General features: G+C 32.9%; 2 protein-coding genes across 3 annotated transcripts in view; both read right to left on the bottom strand.

The window, feature by feature from the left end:
- Positions 1 to 558: 558 nt before the first annotated feature.
- LOC147386235 (protein NRT1/ PTR FAMILY 5.5-like) overlaps positions 559 to 19556 on the bottom strand; it is a 59557-nt gene continuing 40559 nt past the window's right edge. The window contains exons 4-6 of the mRNA XM_086423157.1: positions 6961 to 7137; positions 1834 to 2611; positions 559 to 736 (exon numbers count right to left, since the gene is read on the bottom strand). Coding sequence (XP_086279283.1) covers positions 698 to 736; positions 1834 to 2611; positions 6961 to 7137 — 994 coding nt within the window. The 3' untranslated portion in view covers positions 559 to 697. The remainder of the gene's footprint in view (positions 737 to 1833; positions 2612 to 6960; positions 7138 to 19556) is intronic.
- On the bottom strand, positions 7147 to 19295 carry LOC147386236 (uncharacterized). Of its 2 annotated transcripts, none has more exons than XM_086423158.1 (3): positions 19107 to 19295; positions 14599 to 14813; positions 7147 to 7526 (listed from the first exon to the last, which is right to left on the bottom strand). In XM_086423158.1, the coding sequence occupies exons 1-3, from the start codon at positions 19216 to 19218 to the stop codon at positions 7293 to 7295; spliced, it is 561 nt and encodes a 186-aa protein (XP_086279284.1). In that variant the 5' UTR covers positions 19219 to 19295; the 3' UTR covers positions 7147 to 7292. The 2 variants fall into 2 exon arrangements, 1 of the variants encoding a protein (XP_086279284.1); XR_015171859.1 differs by lacking the exon at positions 7147 to 7526 and adding an exon at positions 13709 to 14052.

Below are 19556 nucleotides of genomic sequence, written 5' to 3'. Positions count from 1 at the left end.
AAAATGGTCTGTCCTTGGGTCACCCACGGCCATATTTGGAATCTGCATTAAAATGGCCTTTGGGGCCTTGTGTCTTGCCAATTGATGGGTTTTGAGGCCTTTGAAGAAATGAACTTTGGGTCAAGTCTATTTTTTGAAGGTTCTTAGTGCTCTTGAGCTCGGCCTAGTGAAAAATGGGGATTACAAGACTAACTCAAAAACTCATTGACGAGGCATGTGCAAGAACCGTAGATTTTTCCTTAAGGATACATAACTGCACATCCCCATAAAACATGTGCAATTATGTATCCTAAGGGAAAAAATTTCCGGTTCTTGCCCATGCTCGTAAGTGAGTATTTGAGTTATCATGTTAGGTTGAGTTCGAAAATCAATACTCGATTTTTTCCCATCAATGAATGTCAAATGTTTCTGTTTTGTTTTTGTTTTAGATTCCCCAATCCATATCCAACAAACGGTTCAGAAAAGAGTAAAAACAAAATTCCCTTGAGATAGGTACAGACTTTACATGGATTGGTATAATGTTTCAATTTTTTGGAATTAAAAGAGAAAGAAGGGAGATACTTGTGTGCCACATATTAATGAAGTCAACATGAGAGTCGTAACAATTAAGGATAATACGATAAGAAAGTGCAAATCAAGCACTATAAATACATATCGATTTGTTTATTGTTTATTACATTCTCCTCTTCAGGTTACGCTACTCCTCATCATATGTTATTGGGTCCTGGTAAGGAAACTTAGGCGGTGTTTGTTTGCGCTATTTTTCAGCGCTTATTGCTGAAAAAAAATTAAATTCAGCACTTTTGTCAAAATAGTGCGTTTGTTTACTTGTGCTTATTGCTGAAAATAAGTGAAAAAAATTCAGCACTATTTTGATGCTGAAAAAAAGTGCTGAAGCGGTAAGCACTTCGTTTTTTTCAACACGGACAAGTATGCCCTTTATTTTTTTGAGCATGGACAAGTATGCCCTTATTCTTAAAAGGATATTACCTCTTATATCCCATGGATAAGTATATAAATACCTCACAAATTAATAAACCCACACCATAGCTAAATTATTTTGTCTTATATGGATTAAAAGTTTTGGAATGAGTTGATTTTTGGTGAGGATGATCTCTACAATGAGGAGATCATCCTCACAAAAAATCAACACATCTTGAAACTTCTAAGCCTATCAAAACAAGTTCAAGAACCGTAAATTTTCTTATCTTTTTTTTTGAAAACTATTTTTAACGAGTTAGAAGTTTCAAAATAAACTGATTTTTTATGAGGATGATATCTAAACCATATAAACCATCCTCACTAAAAATTTGCTCATTCCACAAACTTTAATCCATATAAAACAAAACAAAAAATGGCTATAGTGTGGGTTGCCCTTATTAATTCATAAGGTGCTTTTATAATTACACATCCTTCATTTCCATCGAAAATTATTCATCCAAAATTAAGTTATTTTAAAGTTGATTTCAAATTTTGGTGACTTGTATGACATTATTATTTTTAATTTGAAATTTGTGGGCTTTTATAAATAGAAATTATTATTTATAAATTGAAAATTTGAGTATTATTTATTATTTAAAAATAAATTGTATTTTAATTTTATAAGAAATAATATATTTTATTGTGTTTGATAATAAATAAGCATTTGAAACATGCAAACAATATATAATATGATTGTAAGGGTAACAAAGACAATTTATCAGTTTCAGCAATGTGTAACAAATATGATTCAGCATCTAAACAAACAACTTTTTCAGCACTTAAATTCAGCGCTTATAAGTTTCAGCGCTTAATGCTATTCAGCACTTATTTTTTCAGTTTAACAAACAACACCTTAGTCGCTACAAACGCATAAGCACTTAAAATCACAAAACACACTACAGATAGTAGATGAAAATATCTGTCCATACGCGAATCGGTGATATTATTGCCAACCTCATTTTGGAACCATGGACCACCTGCCCACTCAGTTATCTCTTTTGTCATCGAAACAAGAAATATAGAAAAGATGGTTCCCCCTCCAATCATACCTTCAGTGAACACAGAACTGTACCTCCTCATCGAATAGGGAAGTTGATGGTAAAAGAAATCTTCGACGCCATCATGAATTAATCCATCCATCGCTCCAAACAAGAGGAATTGTGGAGTTAACCAAAAGAGAGTTATATTCCTAGGTAGATGATTCCGCCTTTCAGCTTCTACCCAAGCAGCAATAGTACAACAAAATGTAGACAAGATCATTCCAACAGCAATTTTAATCGAAGGAGCATACTTCCTTCCTGACCCAGATAATGTGTTCGATATTATAAGCTTATATAGTCTTTTCGTTACTGAACTTGATATCACTATCATAGTGACAAAGATGTTAAGAGATTGTGTTGTTCCACCGAGACTTTGTTTCATATTGTTTCCTTGATCGAGGAAAAAGGTATTTCCGACTGATTTCACCATACCATATGCAAGGAAGGTCATGCACATGGGAACGATCTGTAATAGACGTTTAACTTCCTCCACTTCCGTTACCGTGCAAAGCCTCCATCTCTTTCTTTCTTCCTCTATTTCCATTGGATCACCAGACGATGACTTTATCATAGCAGCTTTGTCCAAGAACCTACAATGTATCGTCGTCACAGTAGATTTTGAAATGAATCCTTTCGAAAAGTACTAAAAAATTTGAAATTAAATTATCTGCATATTTTCTAAAATGGATAACCATAATCACGATTATTTACTACTATTACGGACAACCAAAAAAATGGAAGATACCTTATTTTGTTGTATATGAACTTTTGTTTCTAGAAATAAAATGAAATTAATTACATAAAGAACACGTGATTCAGTTACACAAAGAACACACGACTCAAGTGATTAGGCAAATTGCTTACGTCTATTAATCCACTATAAACGATCAAGATTACAACCTCTCAAGCATCTGAATTAGTCTCCTGAAGCTCTTGCCAAACTTAGGTATACTAAACATCTTGTAACATCGTCCGATAATGAAACTAAATGGATAGACATTCCTTGAAGGGTGCATTACTTTATCTGGATAAATGTTTCTTGGACTTTTTGGTATTGAGTAAAGTGGTTTGCAACTGAGATATTGCTATGATAGATTTTTTGCTAAAAAAAAAGTCATTATGGGAATTTATGGAATCCCAAATGACCAATCGCACGAAACGTAATGAGAGTAGTTTTGTAAATTGGGAATGCCCACACTACATGTTGGATAATGTGATTAGTCGATCAAAGATTTTGTGAAATCTCAAAAGTTAATTAACTTTTTCTTTGAGCCAAAGATTTTTCGTATTGCTACCATTTTCTCTAGTCAGAGTGGTCCATCTATCATTTAGACGGGTGGGGCAATTTCGTTGGTTCTATTCCAAAGAGCATGTTTTGGAAGGCAGATAATGGTACAACAAATATAAATATAGAGGGGCCTTCATCAGCAAATGGTGGTAGTTTTGGGTTTATTGGGACGATCTCGATGGGTGGGTTCTTGTTTGGATTTTGGATTTGTCGGAGGGGTTGATTCTTTAGATGTATGCTTCATAGAGATCTAGATATATTCCATCCAAGAAAGCTTGAAATATGCGATTTCTGTGGACTCCTTGTAAGTCATTAACTGCCTAAACGGTGAGATAGATATTGGGTGGAAATATTTGCATTGGGTACATAATTAATATCAGACTCGCTTGGTCAATATATATATGGGGGGCGTTCACTGGCCAACTTTTTGGCAAAACATTTTTCAAAACATGAGTTAGAAGTTTTGGAATGGGCTGATTTTTGGTGAGGATGATCTCTACGGTGAGGAGATCATCCTCGCCAAAAATCAGCCCATTCCAAAACTTTTAACCCATGTTTATAAGTTGAAAAATCGTGGACCGTCCATTTTTTGTAAACTGTTTTTGATGGGGCTAGAAGTTTTAGAATGGGCTGATTTTTGGTGATGATGATCTCCTCACCGTAGAGATCATCCTCACCAAAAATCAGCCCATTCCAAAACTTCTAACTCATGTTTTGAAAAATGTTTTGCCAAAAAGTTTGCTAAAAAGTTTGTCATTGAACGTGACCCTATATATATATATATATATATATATATATATATATATATATATATATATATAGGGAAATGTTCAGCAACAAACATTTTGGCAAAACATTTTTCAAAACATGGGTTAGAGGTCTTGGAATGGGCTGTTTTTTGGTGAGGATGATCTCTACTGCGAGGAGATCATCATCACCAAAAATCAGCCAATTCCAAAACTTCTAACCCCATCAAAAATGGTTTACAAAAAATGGACGGTCCACAATTTTTCAACTTGTAAACTGGGGCTAGAAGTTTTGGAATGGCCTGATTTTTGGTGAGGATGATCTCCTCACCGTAGAGATCATCCTCACCAAAAATCAGCTCATTCCAAGACCTCTAACCCATGTTTTGAAAAATGTTTTGTCAAAATGTTTGTTGCTGAACGGGACCCATATATATATATATATATATATATATATATAGATATATTTTCTGTTGTTCATTCATGTTCTTTGGAGAGAAACATATAAGATAGTAGAGATTTCCTAGCAAAAACTTGAGCTTCTAGGCATGATTTTTTGAAAATCTTGGGTGACCATGTTTATATATATATAGAAGGTTGGGATCCATCGATTCCTAACAATGACTCATGAAAAAAACACATTATCCCAGCTCTTTATAAAGTCCAACGGTTGGGATTTATGAGTATCTTAATATCACAAATCTCGGAGATGCTTATCTTAAGGATAAATCACAACCATTGGATTTTGCATTTAAAGAGTTGGGATTATGTGTTTTTTTCATGAGTCATTCTTAGGAGTCAACTAATCCCAACCCTATATATATTAAATATGTTGGTTGGGATCCCTTCGCTCCTAAGAATGACTCATGAGAAAAACACATGATCCCAACCCTTTAAACACAAAATCCAATGATTTGAGATTTATGAGTATCTTGATAACACAAATCTCGGAGATACTTATCTCGAGGATAAATCTCAATCATTGGATTTTGCCTTTAAAAGGTTGGGATCATATGTTTTTTTTTTCATGAGTCAACTATCCGAACCCACTCTTTCTATATATGGGGAGTGTTCGAAGGCCCTAAAGAGAGCCAAACATTGTTCCAAATTAACATTTTTTAATATATGGGCTAAAAGTTTTGGAATGAGATGATTTTTTGTGAGGATTACCTCTATGGTGAGGAGATCATATTCACAAAATATCAACCAATTTTGAAACTTTTAACCCCAATTTACAAGTTCAATTTACACGTGAAGAATCATGGAATGTCGGTTATTTAGAAACGACTTTTGATGAGGTTAGAAGTTTCAAAATGGGCTGATGTTTTGTGAGAATGCTCCTCACAAAAAATCATCCCATTCCAAAATTTCTAGTTCATACATTGAAAAATGCTTGGCTCTCTTTAGGGCTCTGAACACTTCCCTCTATATAGATGTGGTGGGTGGGGTACTTTCATCAACCCCAACTTACCATGCGATCAAAAAAATGAAAAAAGCGGCTGCAAACGCACATGTATTATAAAGAAATTATGTAAGATTAAAATTACTTTAAAAATTATAAATAGATAATCTAATTAAAAGTATTAATTAGGGAGATTTTGAATTTCCATCAGACCCTTATCTCATTATAATATTGTTGATTAAAAGGGTATTCAATAATTGAAGTTTGTTTACATCTACCCTAAGGACACCCTTTAAAATGCATTAAATGCAACCTTGGGATTTGACATTTGTACCGAAGTTGCTCTCAAAAAAGTTTTGCTTTACAAAAATTAACCTCATATGCTTATTATTGGCTCACATTAACAAGGCCCTTTATAATTTTAACAAATCAACTATCATAGTTATGAGAGTCGTGTATTTGCAGTTTTTGTTTTGATAAAAAAGACCCAAATAATTAGAAAGATTAAATTTATTATGAGAAATTTGTTGGCTTAAAATTTTGTCATCATAATCCTTTATTCTCCTGTAATGGTAAAGATATCCATTGCTTCATTGGGACATTAGCATCATTCAATATTTTTATTTTTCAATAATGTCCTTAATTATTTTATCTTTTAATAAAAAAGATAAGGTATTTTAGCCTTTTTAAAATGAAGTACTTGTCTTCATCGGGAAAAAAAAAGTGTTTTCTTAACATGTGCCTGATGGGTACATGTATTGAAACATAAAATACCTTGTAAATAAGCATTTATGGGTGTTTTTGGTAGGAAAATTTTCTTTATCATTCTTAACATGTTCACATAACCCAAAAGAAAATAAGTCATGTTGGATTGACCTTAATTCACACTTTGCTGGTGTGGAGGTGCACACACAACCTTAGATGCTTTTCACTCGTATCTCGATAAAAAAAACATTTATGGTTCCAACATACTTTCACATCAACAAAGTGTGAATTGACGTCACTCCAACGTTATTCGAATAAAATTGTCTGTAAAAGCATTTATGACAATTATTATATTAAAAGCATTTAATATCAAAGGACCGAGATGCCCTTGAAAGATAGAAATTTTGGAGAGCGATTGTCCCACATCTCTTGGGTATCAAGACCTTGGGCTTTATATAAACTTAGGGCAATCCTCACCTTACAAGCCTATTTTGTTAAGATGAGTTAGGCCCATGGGTTTCTACATAGTATCAGAGTGGGTAATCACAGGAATGTAGGAGACACGTACACGTGAGGGGTAATGTAAGCGATAGTCCCACATCGCCTGGGTATCAAGACCTTGTGTTATATGTAAACCTAGGGCAATCCTCACCTTACAAGCCAGTTTTGTGAGGATGAGTTAGGTCCATGCACTTCTACATGGAGAATGTTAATGTCCTAACAATACATTGGACATTAACACTATATATTAGAGAGAGAGAGAGAGAGAGAGAGAGAGAGAGAGAGAGAGAGAGTTACCTAAATCGATCTGTATGGGGTAGAATGTGCTCACCATCATTTTGCTTCTCGTAGGGAACATTACTATGATCTTGAACATGACGAATACGACACTTCAAGATGAAAACAACTAACACACGAAGCACATGTTTGAGTGGGCTCTCACATTGTTCAGTGCGTCCTTTTACGAAGTCTTTTCTATGGTAATAGAAGACAAACACAATGATGGGTATCATAAGTAATGATCCGATACCAAACAATAATGGCCAAGTTGGTATGAAAATAATTGTTGCTGTAGCGACAACGTTCCAAATGATCACAAACCCATTTATCAAGAGTTTTTTGATGGACTTCTAGCCTCTTTTTTCTTCCCACAATGCATCGATAGATGTTTTTAAACTAGACCTCCCAACTACCACAAGTGCAAAGGCCAAGTAATATAGTACATACCCTAGTCCATTTAAGCATTTGTGGTCATTGTCATTTTCATAAGAATATGTGTATTTATATTTGTGTTCTTGACATGTGGAGAACACAGCCACCTTGAATAACATTTGAGAAGTCACACTCGTTATAAGGTCCAATCCCTGCAAAAAATACCCATGTTTAATTTTTCCTTACTTTTACAATTATTATTATTATTATTATGGGATAAGCTCGACATGAACTCATGACCTCAACATTGTTTTGGAATGTGTCAAATCAATTGAACTATGTACATGACCATAGCACTAGTGTATGACTTAAAAGTTATAAAGCTTTTTTGATGAAAAAGGCTTTTGAGTGCATTTTGATCATTGAATTAAAAGTTATGGAAATTTTGGTCATTAATTTTAAACTCTAGAAACATTTAAGTAATTCCATTTACTTTAAATTTTTTAATAAAATTAAGGTTTTACCCCCCCATTTTGAAACAATAAGAATGATTTTAAAATCAAAATCTCAAAGGATCAAAATCTAAATTTTGGTTTAAAGAACAAAAAGTAAATTTCGACATTTTCGACAAATTTTTAAAAGTTGATATCTTTCGCATTACTTTGAATTAGACTATAAAAATTATATGGTGTCGAATCTCGTGTTAAAGGCTTTCATTTTCAATTTTGATAACTTTGAAAATTGAGTTTCTAACACTTAGTCAAATTTTCACTAGCTTTTTCAGTTTTGATAGTTTGCTTTTGTGTACCTATTGGGACCCCGTTTTAGTAAAAATTTGATAGTTTTTTTTGATTGAAAGATCAAAGTGAATTTGAAAGTTTAAAAAGAAAAATGTTTGGCCTGAAAAGATGAAAAGTGAAAATGTCAAAAGAATGAAAAAATGGATGAAACGGTAAAATGTTAGAATCACACCCGAGGGGTGATATCTGGATTTTACATTGTATGTTGGGTGTAGGTTGGTGAAGGAATATTTAGGTGTAATGAAAGGTTGCATGTTTATTTAAATTATGTTGGCGTAAATGCTCCGAGTACTGTTATTTATTTTAGGCCGGGTGGTCACTGTTGCATTGTAGTAACTGGATATTCATTCTCAACCTTGTTATGTTACTTTTTTTTTTATTTTTAAAAGAAAAGTAATATATATATATAAAAGTAATTATTTTGTAAGCTGTTTAAAAGTCTGTAAATGCTTGAAGGGATAGTGCGTCATATCATCTGGAGTAGTGTACTATCCTAGGATGTATGGTAGGGACCACCAAGCTTATATGTGGTATGGGACACGTATGAGAGTAGAGTCATAACTGGAATCCAGGTCCATTTCTCTCTATCTTTACTAGTGAATGTGTATTGTAAAAGTGGTCGTATACGAATAAAGTATTTATTTTGAGAATCACATGCACGACTGATAGATATAGACAAAGATGATTGGTCAGTGGTCACTAACAATCTAGTAGTAGTTGAACATTCTGACACATCGAAAAGAGATCCATTACGTACGATTACATCAAACAGCCAGCCTGAATCGGATAAATGGTCATCCTTGTGATAAGTACAACCCCCGATCACAAAATCAAGAACTAAAAGTCATACTTATGTTGTAACATCATGTCCCGATTGAGAGCGATTTAGTCGTGAATCACAACTCTCTAATTCTATCACTCCACCATTGTGTAATATGTATTTGTTGTTCTATTTCGATTTATAAATTGAAAAGTGTGTCTATTATTTCAATTTTGTCAATTATATTTGCATAAGAATGAAAATGTATACTGAGTATAAATGACTGATGTTGTGTGGAATTTTAAACTGTTTAGTTACTCATCCCTAACTATATGTACCAGTTAATCGTAGTTTAATTTGTAAAGTTTGCATATTTTTTAAATGATTCAGGATGATTATTCGATCATGTTACGTGAGGTTATTAGTAGGAATTGGTTGTAGACCTACTGAGTAACCATTGTTACTCATCCTTTCCTTTTATTTTTTTAGTTGTAGAGCCTGCAGTTGGTGAGGCGAATGTTGAGTTATTAGTCAAGGAGCATCTGTTGGTCACTCGATGACTAGAGTCCACTACTGGGATTACTTCCACTAGGATTCATCATGTTCAAGAGGTGTACATAACTTTTGAATTGAGGGATTATGTTTCTGTTAGTGTCAGGTTAAATTTTTGTAATCCTGTATATCTTTATCTTTTGCGCATTCTGACCTGACTTTATGTTGTACGGAATTTACCATATTCCGCATTGTATATATTTTGGTATACGTTATACAGGATTTGTTGGATTTTGGTTTATCAGGTTTTCGAGTTTCGTGGAACGCTAACATAAACAGAGGGAGCCACGTCAAAATTTCGAGGTGCCACCTTGTACCTTGAGATTTGACCTTGGAATTTGTGTTAGCGTTTGGCAGGGCGCCACAATCATAGTAGATTAATTTATTATAGAAGGAAAGAAAATTTAATCAAGTAGATTGTTTAGGAGAAATTTTAAGTCTAGGTTTCATCATTTATTGATTTTAATTTTAAAATTTATTATCCGTGTTATTTTCCTTTTATTTTTAAACCTTATTTTACTATGGTTTGGATAAAATTAGAGTGAGATAGATTAGTAATTAACAATTGATTGGTATTAAGTCTCCGTGGGAACGATACTTTCTCATCACTTTATTACTTATTTCGATATGTATATTTGCGTTTTTAAAATTAGACAATAGGTTAATTAAATCTTTTTGGATGGATGCTATAAAAATTTTCGCTTCCTTAATTTACGGAGGATATTCAGTTGCATTGGACTTTGGCTTACTAGAAGAAGCATGGATTGGAAAAGAAGTAAATCTATCATACTTGAGAATTTTATATTATATTTTTTATGTTAATATAGATTTAAATAAAATGAGTAAATTAAACCCTCAATCCATAAAATGCATATTTATTAGATATGACACTGATGAGTTTGGCTATTGATTTTGTAACCAAGAAAATTGGAAAATCGTTAGGAGTAAGAATGTCATAATCAATAAAAAACAATTATGTATAAGAAGAAGTCATAAAGAAAAGAAAAGCTTTAGAAAGTCCTAAAGATGATAGATATGTGGAATTTGATGAAATATCATCAAGGGGTATACTAAAACCTACTAATTGAAATATTCAAGTAAAAAATTCAAACTTCACTTACTCATGCCACCCTTCCCTCCACTAAGGAGATCTACAAGATTTACCTAAGGAAACACCCCCAGCTCGGGATTTATCCTCATTGCATTATTTATTGTACATGGTGAACTAGAGTATCTTGAAGAAGTTATGCAAATTGAGACAAAAAATAAGTAGAAACTTGTTATGGATGATGAGATGAATTATTTAGTATCAAATTAAATATGAATTTTGGTTGAACTACCCAAGGGCAAGAACACTTTACATAATCAGTTGGTCTACAAATTGAAAGAAGAACATGCTGAGACCAAGAGATATAAGGCCAAATTGGTTATGAAAGGTTTCCAACGAAATTCAGATATTGACTTCACATAGATATTTTTTCTTATTGTGAAATTATCTATTGTCAAATCTGTTTTGAGTATTGTGACAGCAGAAGACTTGTATCTAGGATAGTTGGATGTAAAAACATAATTTCTTCACGGTGACTTGAATGAAGATATTTATATGCAACAATCACAAGGGCACTTGACAACGGGAAAGTAGCATATGATATGTAAAATCAAGAACTTGTATGGGTTAAAGTAGGTATCCAAACAATAGCACATCACGTATGATAATTTCATGTCTAATATTGGGTATACTTTGTGTCATGCTAACCATTTTTGTTATTTTAAGAAGTTTAGTGATTCCTACATTATTCTTCTATTTATTGTATGATGATATGTTTATTATAGGGTCAAGCATGATTGAAATAATAAGGTTGAAAGAATAACTTTAAGGGATTTTTTATGAAAGATTTTGCACATTAAAACAAATCTTTGGAATGTGGATCAATAGAGATAGGAAGAACAGTCAGTTGATGTTATCTCAGGCACAATAAATTGAAAAGTACTGAAAAGATTCAACATGAACACTACCAAACCAATTAGCATTCCTCTAGTAAATCATATCTCACTTTTTAAGATGCAAGGTGAAATAACAAATAAAGAAATGCAATACATGTTAACAGTACCAAAAATTATGAGGTTTACATGTCGTAGAGCAAAAGGATATAGGTCCATTAATGCATGAATGTCTTACCTTTGTATCTCAATTGTTGAGACAAAATATGTCCAACAACTGAAGTTTGATTTTTGGCACATGGATTTGATAAGGGGTGGGCCATATGATTATTGTTCAGTGAATATAGAAGACAAAGTCACACGACATGCAAGAAGAAAATGGATATACAATCTCTACCCAATTCCTAGGTGTACAAGATCTTGAGTCCTTCATTGGTTGATTAATGGCAAAATCTTCATTTTTTCGATTCCAAGGTACCCAAGCCTCTTAGATAACTCGAGTAATTCTCAAACATGTGTTGTTCACTGCCATACACACACTAGAAACCACTAAGGGGTAATTCGAACTCAAGATCTCAACTTCTTAAGGTGTGGTCCTAGTTATCTCATAAACACAAATTTGTTATTTAGAATTTATGTGCTAAGCTAATAAACCAATTAATGGTAGCACGCCATGTGTATTAAATGAGCAAGAGAGTGAATTAGGGTTGGCAATGAGTCGGATAATAATTGCTTACCAAACTCATCTGACCCGAATAAATTTGATATGGGCAAAGTTTTTCTACCGGATTAAGAATTTGGGTCATACTACCCAATATCCCTTTATCCAAAAATAATTGTAGGGTCAGCTATGAATATATGCTATATCCTACGCGACAACTCATTAACCCAATGGCAAAATTGTTCTTTTATATTTTATGTAAAGTATACTTAAATAATTAGAATTTTCTTCTTTACTCTCTAATCTCCCCCTTCTCATAGGATCTCTCAATTCATAGAGAAATTCAATGAGGTGAGCTTGATTTTATGCTATATCTATTTTATTAAATGAGGTTGTAGAATTTTTTTATTACATAATTTTTATTATTAAAGTAAAAGATTTAGGTGGGAGAGGGTAAAAATTTAAATGACCCAAAATTCAAGAAAGAAATCGGGTGTGATTATCCACCTAAAATTTGGGTAAAAATTTGGATATGTGTATCTTACAATATGGGTATATGTGCTAAATTTGGGTATGGAGTAAGTAAAAGTCTTAACCGGCTGTCGCCAATCCTAGAGCAAATGGTTACTAAAGAGAAAATTTGGGAACAATTTAAGTGTTTTATTTAGTATTTTTTTTAAATACACATGGCATCATGCCATTGGTTCATCTTCTTAGCACATAAATTTTCAAATAGCAAATCTCTGTTTCACCATCCCTTTATGGTTAACTTATCGATTTTCTATTAGAAAATCCTAGACTAATTTCGTTGGACACCGTGTTCAACACTATGTTGATGTGGCAATGACAGGATACCATAGATCTCTTTTCAAAAGATACAAGTTAAACAAAGAATGGTTCTTCATGCACTGTCACATCAGTGCAATGTTGAACTCAGTGTCCAACGTAGGCAGTGTAGCACGACTCTTTCTATTAATAGAAAACCATTCTAAACTAACGAAATAGTGGCATAATGCCACGGGATACTTCCAATGGATGCTTGAGCCTTGGCCAAAAATGGCTGAGATGACAAAAGAAATAATAAAGGGATCAAAGTATGTTTTTTCGAAATCATTTTGCGAGAATCCGTGTAAAATGTCCCTGGAAAATGCTGAAATGACAAAAAAAATTTACTGTGATTCTCACAAGTCTAATGTGGGATGTGCACATAACGATAGATGTGTTTCCTCAAGACACGGGTAAAAATCATCTACGGTTATGTATGCATGTCTACGTCAGAATTGTGAGAATCACAGTAAATCCTATGAAACCCCAGCACAACTCAATATCCCTTTGTACCGTACAAAGCACACCTGATTTTCTAGGACAGATTTTTTTGCCACACCAACGTTTACTAATGCCACCCTAATTCTTATGTAAATCACCATAAAATTAGCACACATCCTGGGATGGAATTAGCAAAAGGTTGTGTAGTAAGAGAAACTCTCTTTTCTAAGGGATTAGGGATGGCAAGTTTGCCCCGCTACACTGGTGCCTGGCCTTGACACTATGTGAAAACTGAAAATTTCTTCAAAAAAATTTGACGGGCCACGACTCACGAATTTTAGAAACTGAATTTTGATAGTCTAAGACTGTCGAAATTCTTAATGTTCCCAAATTTGACGGCTTAGAGCTGTTGAATTTCTCTCATCCTTCATTAATTTGACATATTAGGCCTGTCGAAAAAAAAATTTGACAATGAAAAATTCGACATCAATTCGACCTCTTGGTCCGTCGAATTTTATGCAATTTGACTGCCCAAGGCTGTCAAATTTGGGCTTTTTTCACATTGTGTGACCTGCCCATATAAGGTTGGTATTTACACTTTTAAATGGTTTCGGGACAGTTTTTGTATTAAAAATGAAAAATAAATTCAGTTTTGGGATGGTTTTCATATTAAAAATGATTAACCAAGACGGTTTTGATATACCTCGCCCCACCATTCTGCTCAACCACGCCCAATTTCTTAAATTGCTTATCACACCCTAATTAAAGATTTAAACACAACATTAAAACATTAGAATGTTTTGGCTTAAATTATTATCTCAACATTTCAAAACATTAGAACTCTCATTCAAACGATTTCAGTAGTTATTTATAATTTTGATTTAGATCATATTAAATCTTAAATCCAAAAAAAAACTGAAATCTAAGGAAGAGAGAGAGAGAGCTTCTATTGGCACCTCGACTCTTACTTGTTGGCGAGTTGCTCCTTTGAAAATTAGGTGGGGTGGGACAGGTTTTAGAAAAACAATTAAAGGTGGGGATGGGTCAAAAAAATCATACTCAAATCACGGTCAGAGCAGGTTGGGTCTGGGTTTAACTAAAACTGGCCCATACCCTCTCCATTGCCATCCCTATACAGGATATACATATAAGGCTTAACCAGTTTATATAAGTGGCACGCAGATTAAAGCTGCCGGGTCAATCCATTAGATCTATAATTACAATCGAAGCCTGGCCTATATTCTATTGGACCAAAAGAAATCCAACCCAGCAATTCAATATGTTTATAGGGGTAAAGAACTTACAAGGAAATAGCAGATTGAGGAGACGAAGAGCATGCCATAATGGGTGAGGTAAACATCGACCAAGATGGCTCCAACAATTCCCATAATGCCCGACATGGCATCAATCACATTCGTATAAGCTGCGGCCAAAATGGGCCTCATAAACATGTATTCTGTGAAGAATGTCATCAAGTTGAATACCGTGTTCTCCATATATACAACCACAATGATTGCAGCTGTGATGAAAAAAAAAGGAGTTATTTCTATAGTTGCAGGTTTGTCATTCTCAAACCAACTCAGTCTTTTTGGTTAACCAATTCCTTTTCCTTCCAAAATACTATATTGGATGTACGAAATCTGCTCTTTGGTGCAATGTTTTCAGACCCCGAGCCATTAGGAGAGGCACTCTTGCCTGGGGGCCTCACATGCATTAGATAAATAGAATCGTGATAATCTGACTATGTTACGTGGCACACTCAATTGACTCTCTTGATGGAACAAGTTCTGGAACTGTCGATCTTAATGCCTCGGGATACAAAAGTGTATCCTGAGACATACAGATCTACATTCCCCGAATTTGTCACATCAGGAGAGTTGATCAAATGTGCCACATGGGGTAGTCAGATTATCACAATTCAAATAAATAAGACAACTAGAATTGTATTTATCATAAAGAGGATGAGCTTTAAGAGAATGATTCGGAATTCTTGCAAAGTGGAACCATACAGTACCAGACACGAGATAGATCTTCTGGCTTTTTTCGATTAAGCCAATTCATTGGGGACCCTATAGATCCATTCTTTTTTCTATTCAAAAATCAGCCCTTTGTCTCTTTTGTTTTCTCATCAAGAATTCTTTGCTGATCAAGAGATCCTGATATTAAAGAACTAAAAAATTCAGATAACCACACATTTCAAAAATTCAAATTCCAAATTTTATTTCATTTTAATAAATAATATCATTATTTTATATTTGAGAAAAAAGAATTTTTTTTTTTAATATTTAAATAGTTGAAAATTCCTATAGTAAATGAATATTTTATATTTATTGAAAAATAAAAATACAATTGAATATTATTTTTCAATAATTTCCTTTGTATAATACTAATTGCTACAATATATATATATATATATATATATATATATATATATATAATTTCCTCTGTATAATACAAATTTTTTTATATATATGCATATGGTTGCGTTTAGCACCAAACATTTTGGCCAACCATTTTTGTCCTACATGGGTTAGAAGTTTTGGAATGAGCTGATTTTTGATGAGGATGATCTCTACGGTGAGGAGATCATCATCACAAAAAATCAGCCCATTCCAAAACTTCTAGCCCATGTTTACAAGTTGAAAAATCGTGGATCGTCCATTTTTGTAAACCATTTTTGATGGGGTTAGAAGTTTTTGAATGGGCTGAGTTTTGGTGATGATGATCTCCTCACCGTAGATATCATCCTCATCAAAAATCAGCCCATTCCAAAACTTCTAACCCATGTTTTGAAAAATATTTGGTGCTGAACATTTCCCATATATATATATATATATATATATATATATATATATATATATATATATATATATATATATATGAGGGCGGTTCAGCAATCTTAAAGTTTGCCTTACATTTTTCAAAACATGGGTTAGAAGTTTTGTAATAGGCTGATTTTTTGTGAGGATGATCTCCTCATGGAGATCATCCTCACAAAAAATCAGCCTATTACAAAACTTCTAACCCCATCAAAAGTGATTTACAAAATTGGACAGTCCACGATTCTTCAACTTGTAAACTAGGGTTAAAAGTTTCAAAATGAGCTGATTTTTGGTGAGAATGATCTCTTCACCATAGAGATCATCCTCACAAAAAATCAGCCTATTCCAAAACTTTTAACCTCATCAAAAGTGACTTACAAAAAATGTTTGACAAACTTTAGGGTTGCCGAACTGTTATATATATATATGGGGGCAGTTCGGCAGCCCTAAAGTTTACCAAACATCTTATTAAACATTTTTCAAAATATGGGTTAGAAGCTTTGGAATGAACTGATTTTTATGAGGATGATCTCTATGATGGAGATCATCCTCACAAAAAATTAGCCTATTCCAAAACTTTTAACCCCATCAAAAGTGATTTACAAAAATTAGACGGTCCACGATTCTTCAACTTGTAAACTAGGGTTAGAAGTTGCAAATGAGCTGATTTTTGGTGAGGATGATCTCTTCACCGTAGAGATCATTCTCACAAAAAATCAGCCTAATCCAAAACTTCTAACCCCATAAAAAGCAATTTACAAAAAATGTTTGACAAGATGTTTGGCAAACTTTAGGGCTGCCGAACCGCTTCCTATATATATGTATCAATTCAATTCTACTTAACGAATTTCTTTGCAAATATTACTATTTTCTATTCGAATTCCCTTTCTAAGTATTCCAATTATGTTGCATGCTAGTAATGACAAAGAAATAGAATAAAGGAGAAAGGTGAGAAGTGAGAAGTGAGAACAAAGAGAAAAGGGAAAGTGGCTCAAGAAAAAAGGAGGGTGGGGCATGGGTCATTGAGCTCACATGGATTATCATATTGTCAATTTAGCATCAGTCTTGTAGATTTTACGAAAAAATTCATATTAAAAAGCAATATTAAAATTAAAATTCAACCATGAAAAATAAAGTTATTTTTTTTTCTTTTCAGTTTTCTCATTTTTTTAAAAGTTCATAGAATTCTGTCCTCTACAATCTCATGGCATCGATCATGTTTTTGAATGCCACAGGGTGATCCAATCATGAAATTTTCATTTTCCATCATAGTAGGAGAGACAAATTCTCTCTTATTATTGATGTCATTTTTGCCACATGTCAAATGGTCATCGGACTGTGAGCTAAAAAATATAAGTGATATTTTGCTCACAGCCCAACACGAGATTGACGTATGACACGTAATTAATAAGAGAAAATATATCTCTCCTACTCACAATAAAAAATTGAAATTTCTTGATTAAATGATCTTCTGGAATTAAAAATCATAATCCAATACCATAGTGTTGCAGAGGACGAAATTCTATAAATTTTAAAATAAAAAATAAAAAAATTTATTGCTCTCCGATAAATTTTAATTTTAAACTTGGATACTCGGTAAGCGCCTATTTTCAACACCTTAGATCAAATTTGAAAATTTTTGTTTTTAATTTTTTATTCATGAGTTTCCTTTTAATGAAATCTAAAAGGCTGTGTGGTGTTCTATTTCCAATATGATAATCTATTTCGTTACTGAGCAAATCCGTGGGATCCAAGTCATAAATTTCTAAACTTTTATGGTTAATTTGTTACTTAACATACCTTGAAGTGGATTCTAATCATATTAATTTGTGGCATTCAAAAACATAATTTGACATATGAGATTATAAAGGATAAAATTTTAAGAACTTTAGAAATAAAGAATTGAAAAAAAAAAAATTTCTCATTGTTGAATTTTAATTTTAAATTTGGGAGTTTGATATCCATCCATTTTCAAAATCTACTACTAAGATAAAAAAAAAAAACGTTTACTTTAATTTTTTATGTGGAATCTGAGTTTTTTATATGCAATCTAGAAGTCTGTGTTGTTGGATTGCTAATTTGAATATCTATGTGGGTCCAATGATCCTTAGTAAGATTTGAAATCTTACTAAATAAGTCATGGTAGCATTATTCATAAAGTAAGTTTTTTTTTTCGCGGCGACTTGGCTCTAAAACTGTTGGAACTAATTTGTCTCCCTGGAAATTTAAACGAGTCTACTCTCCAACTCAGACAAATCTGTTTAAAAATGTACTGAATCGGCTTAAAAATTTTACTTATAAACCCTTAATTTTCTCACAAAAATCCTTGATTTTTCTCCACAAAACTCACCATCGTGAAGCTTTTTAACTTTTTCCCGCAAACTCAAAGACTTCACCACTTTAAAACTTATTAACTTATTTAACGTGAATTTCAATCACAAAAATTTTACATGATTCCCTCTCAAGAAGACCCTTCTCAACCTAAAAATCTATTATATCTATTTTTCAAAAATACTCTCTCACTCTTGAGGTACAAGGGTCGAAGGAGATATATATCTTAAAGTTGTAGAGGAGGGTACCATGTTCATGATCATAATGGGTTTTGGGTAGAAAAATAGAGGCATTAATTAGTCTAAAATTAATGAGTCGCTCCAATTTTTAAGTTTAAAAACAATGATTACCATACAATATTTTATGATCTAAAATTCAATATCTTCAATAATCTTTGTTTCTTTTATTTATATCTAAATTCTGAACAATTTTTTTTTTTCTCTTTTAATTTAGTAAAAACTTAATTTTATAATCTAAGAAGGCATATTAATTCATTTAAGTGAAAAAAAAACTAAATTTTGCTGTATAATAAATACATCTCTATCCATCTTCATGATTATGGTGAGGAATTAAAATACAGAACAACAACACACAAATTTCAACAATGTATCCAAGTCATTAAACATGAGATCATAATTAGAGGGTTTCATCGAAATTACCTAAGATAGGATAACTTTGCTTCAACAAACTGAGGCTTTCTTGGACTCCTACGCCGAAACTCAAGTAACAGAAGAAAATCTTAAGATTCGTATCATCCCATCCCAATCCCATCGTAACCTCCTCCTCAATTCTTTTTCGGTGGACAGTTGGTAAGCTTGTTGAATTTTCAAATGAAAAGAGAAACAAAGACTTACTTTTTAATTAGCTGACAAGAAAAGAAGTAAGGCATACTTGCTAGAGATTTGTACTCTTTTTAGGAGGGTGAATACGCTGAAAATGGATCGGTTCGGTACCAGATCAATACTACTTCAATATGGATCCAAAAATTTGTAAGCATGTATGTGAGCTAAATCTGTTTTAGTTTCATTTCATCATTAATCCGAAATGGATCTGAACACATGCCTTATTTTCAAATTATCAATATTCAAAAAATATAAATCATATAAAAT

The sequence above is a fragment of the Akebia trifoliata genome, chromosome 14 (genome assembly GCF_017979445.1).
Source record: "Akebia trifoliata isolate Shusen 1 chromosome 14, ASM1797944v1, whole genome shotgun sequence".
Classification (NCBI taxonomy): domain Eukaryota; kingdom Viridiplantae; phylum Streptophyta; class Magnoliopsida; order Ranunculales; family Lardizabalaceae; genus Akebia; species Akebia trifoliata.
This window is presented reverse-complemented; position numbering and strand designations above follow the sequence as displayed.

Bases quoted from the DNA above. Each gene is read 5' to 3' on its own strand.
- LOC147386236 (XM_086423158.1), bottom strand. From the start codon at position 19,218: ATGGGATTGGGATGGGATGATACGAATCTTAAGATTTTCTTCTGTTAC. The intron at 14,814-19,106 runs GTAATTTCGATG...TTTTCATCACAG, and splicing joins GCAAAGTTATCCTATCTTAG to CTGCAATCATTGTGGTTGTA. The intron at 7,527-14,598 runs GTAAGTTCTTTA...TATTTTTTGCAG, and splicing joins CCTCAATCTGCTATTTCCTT to GGATTGGACCTTATAACGAG.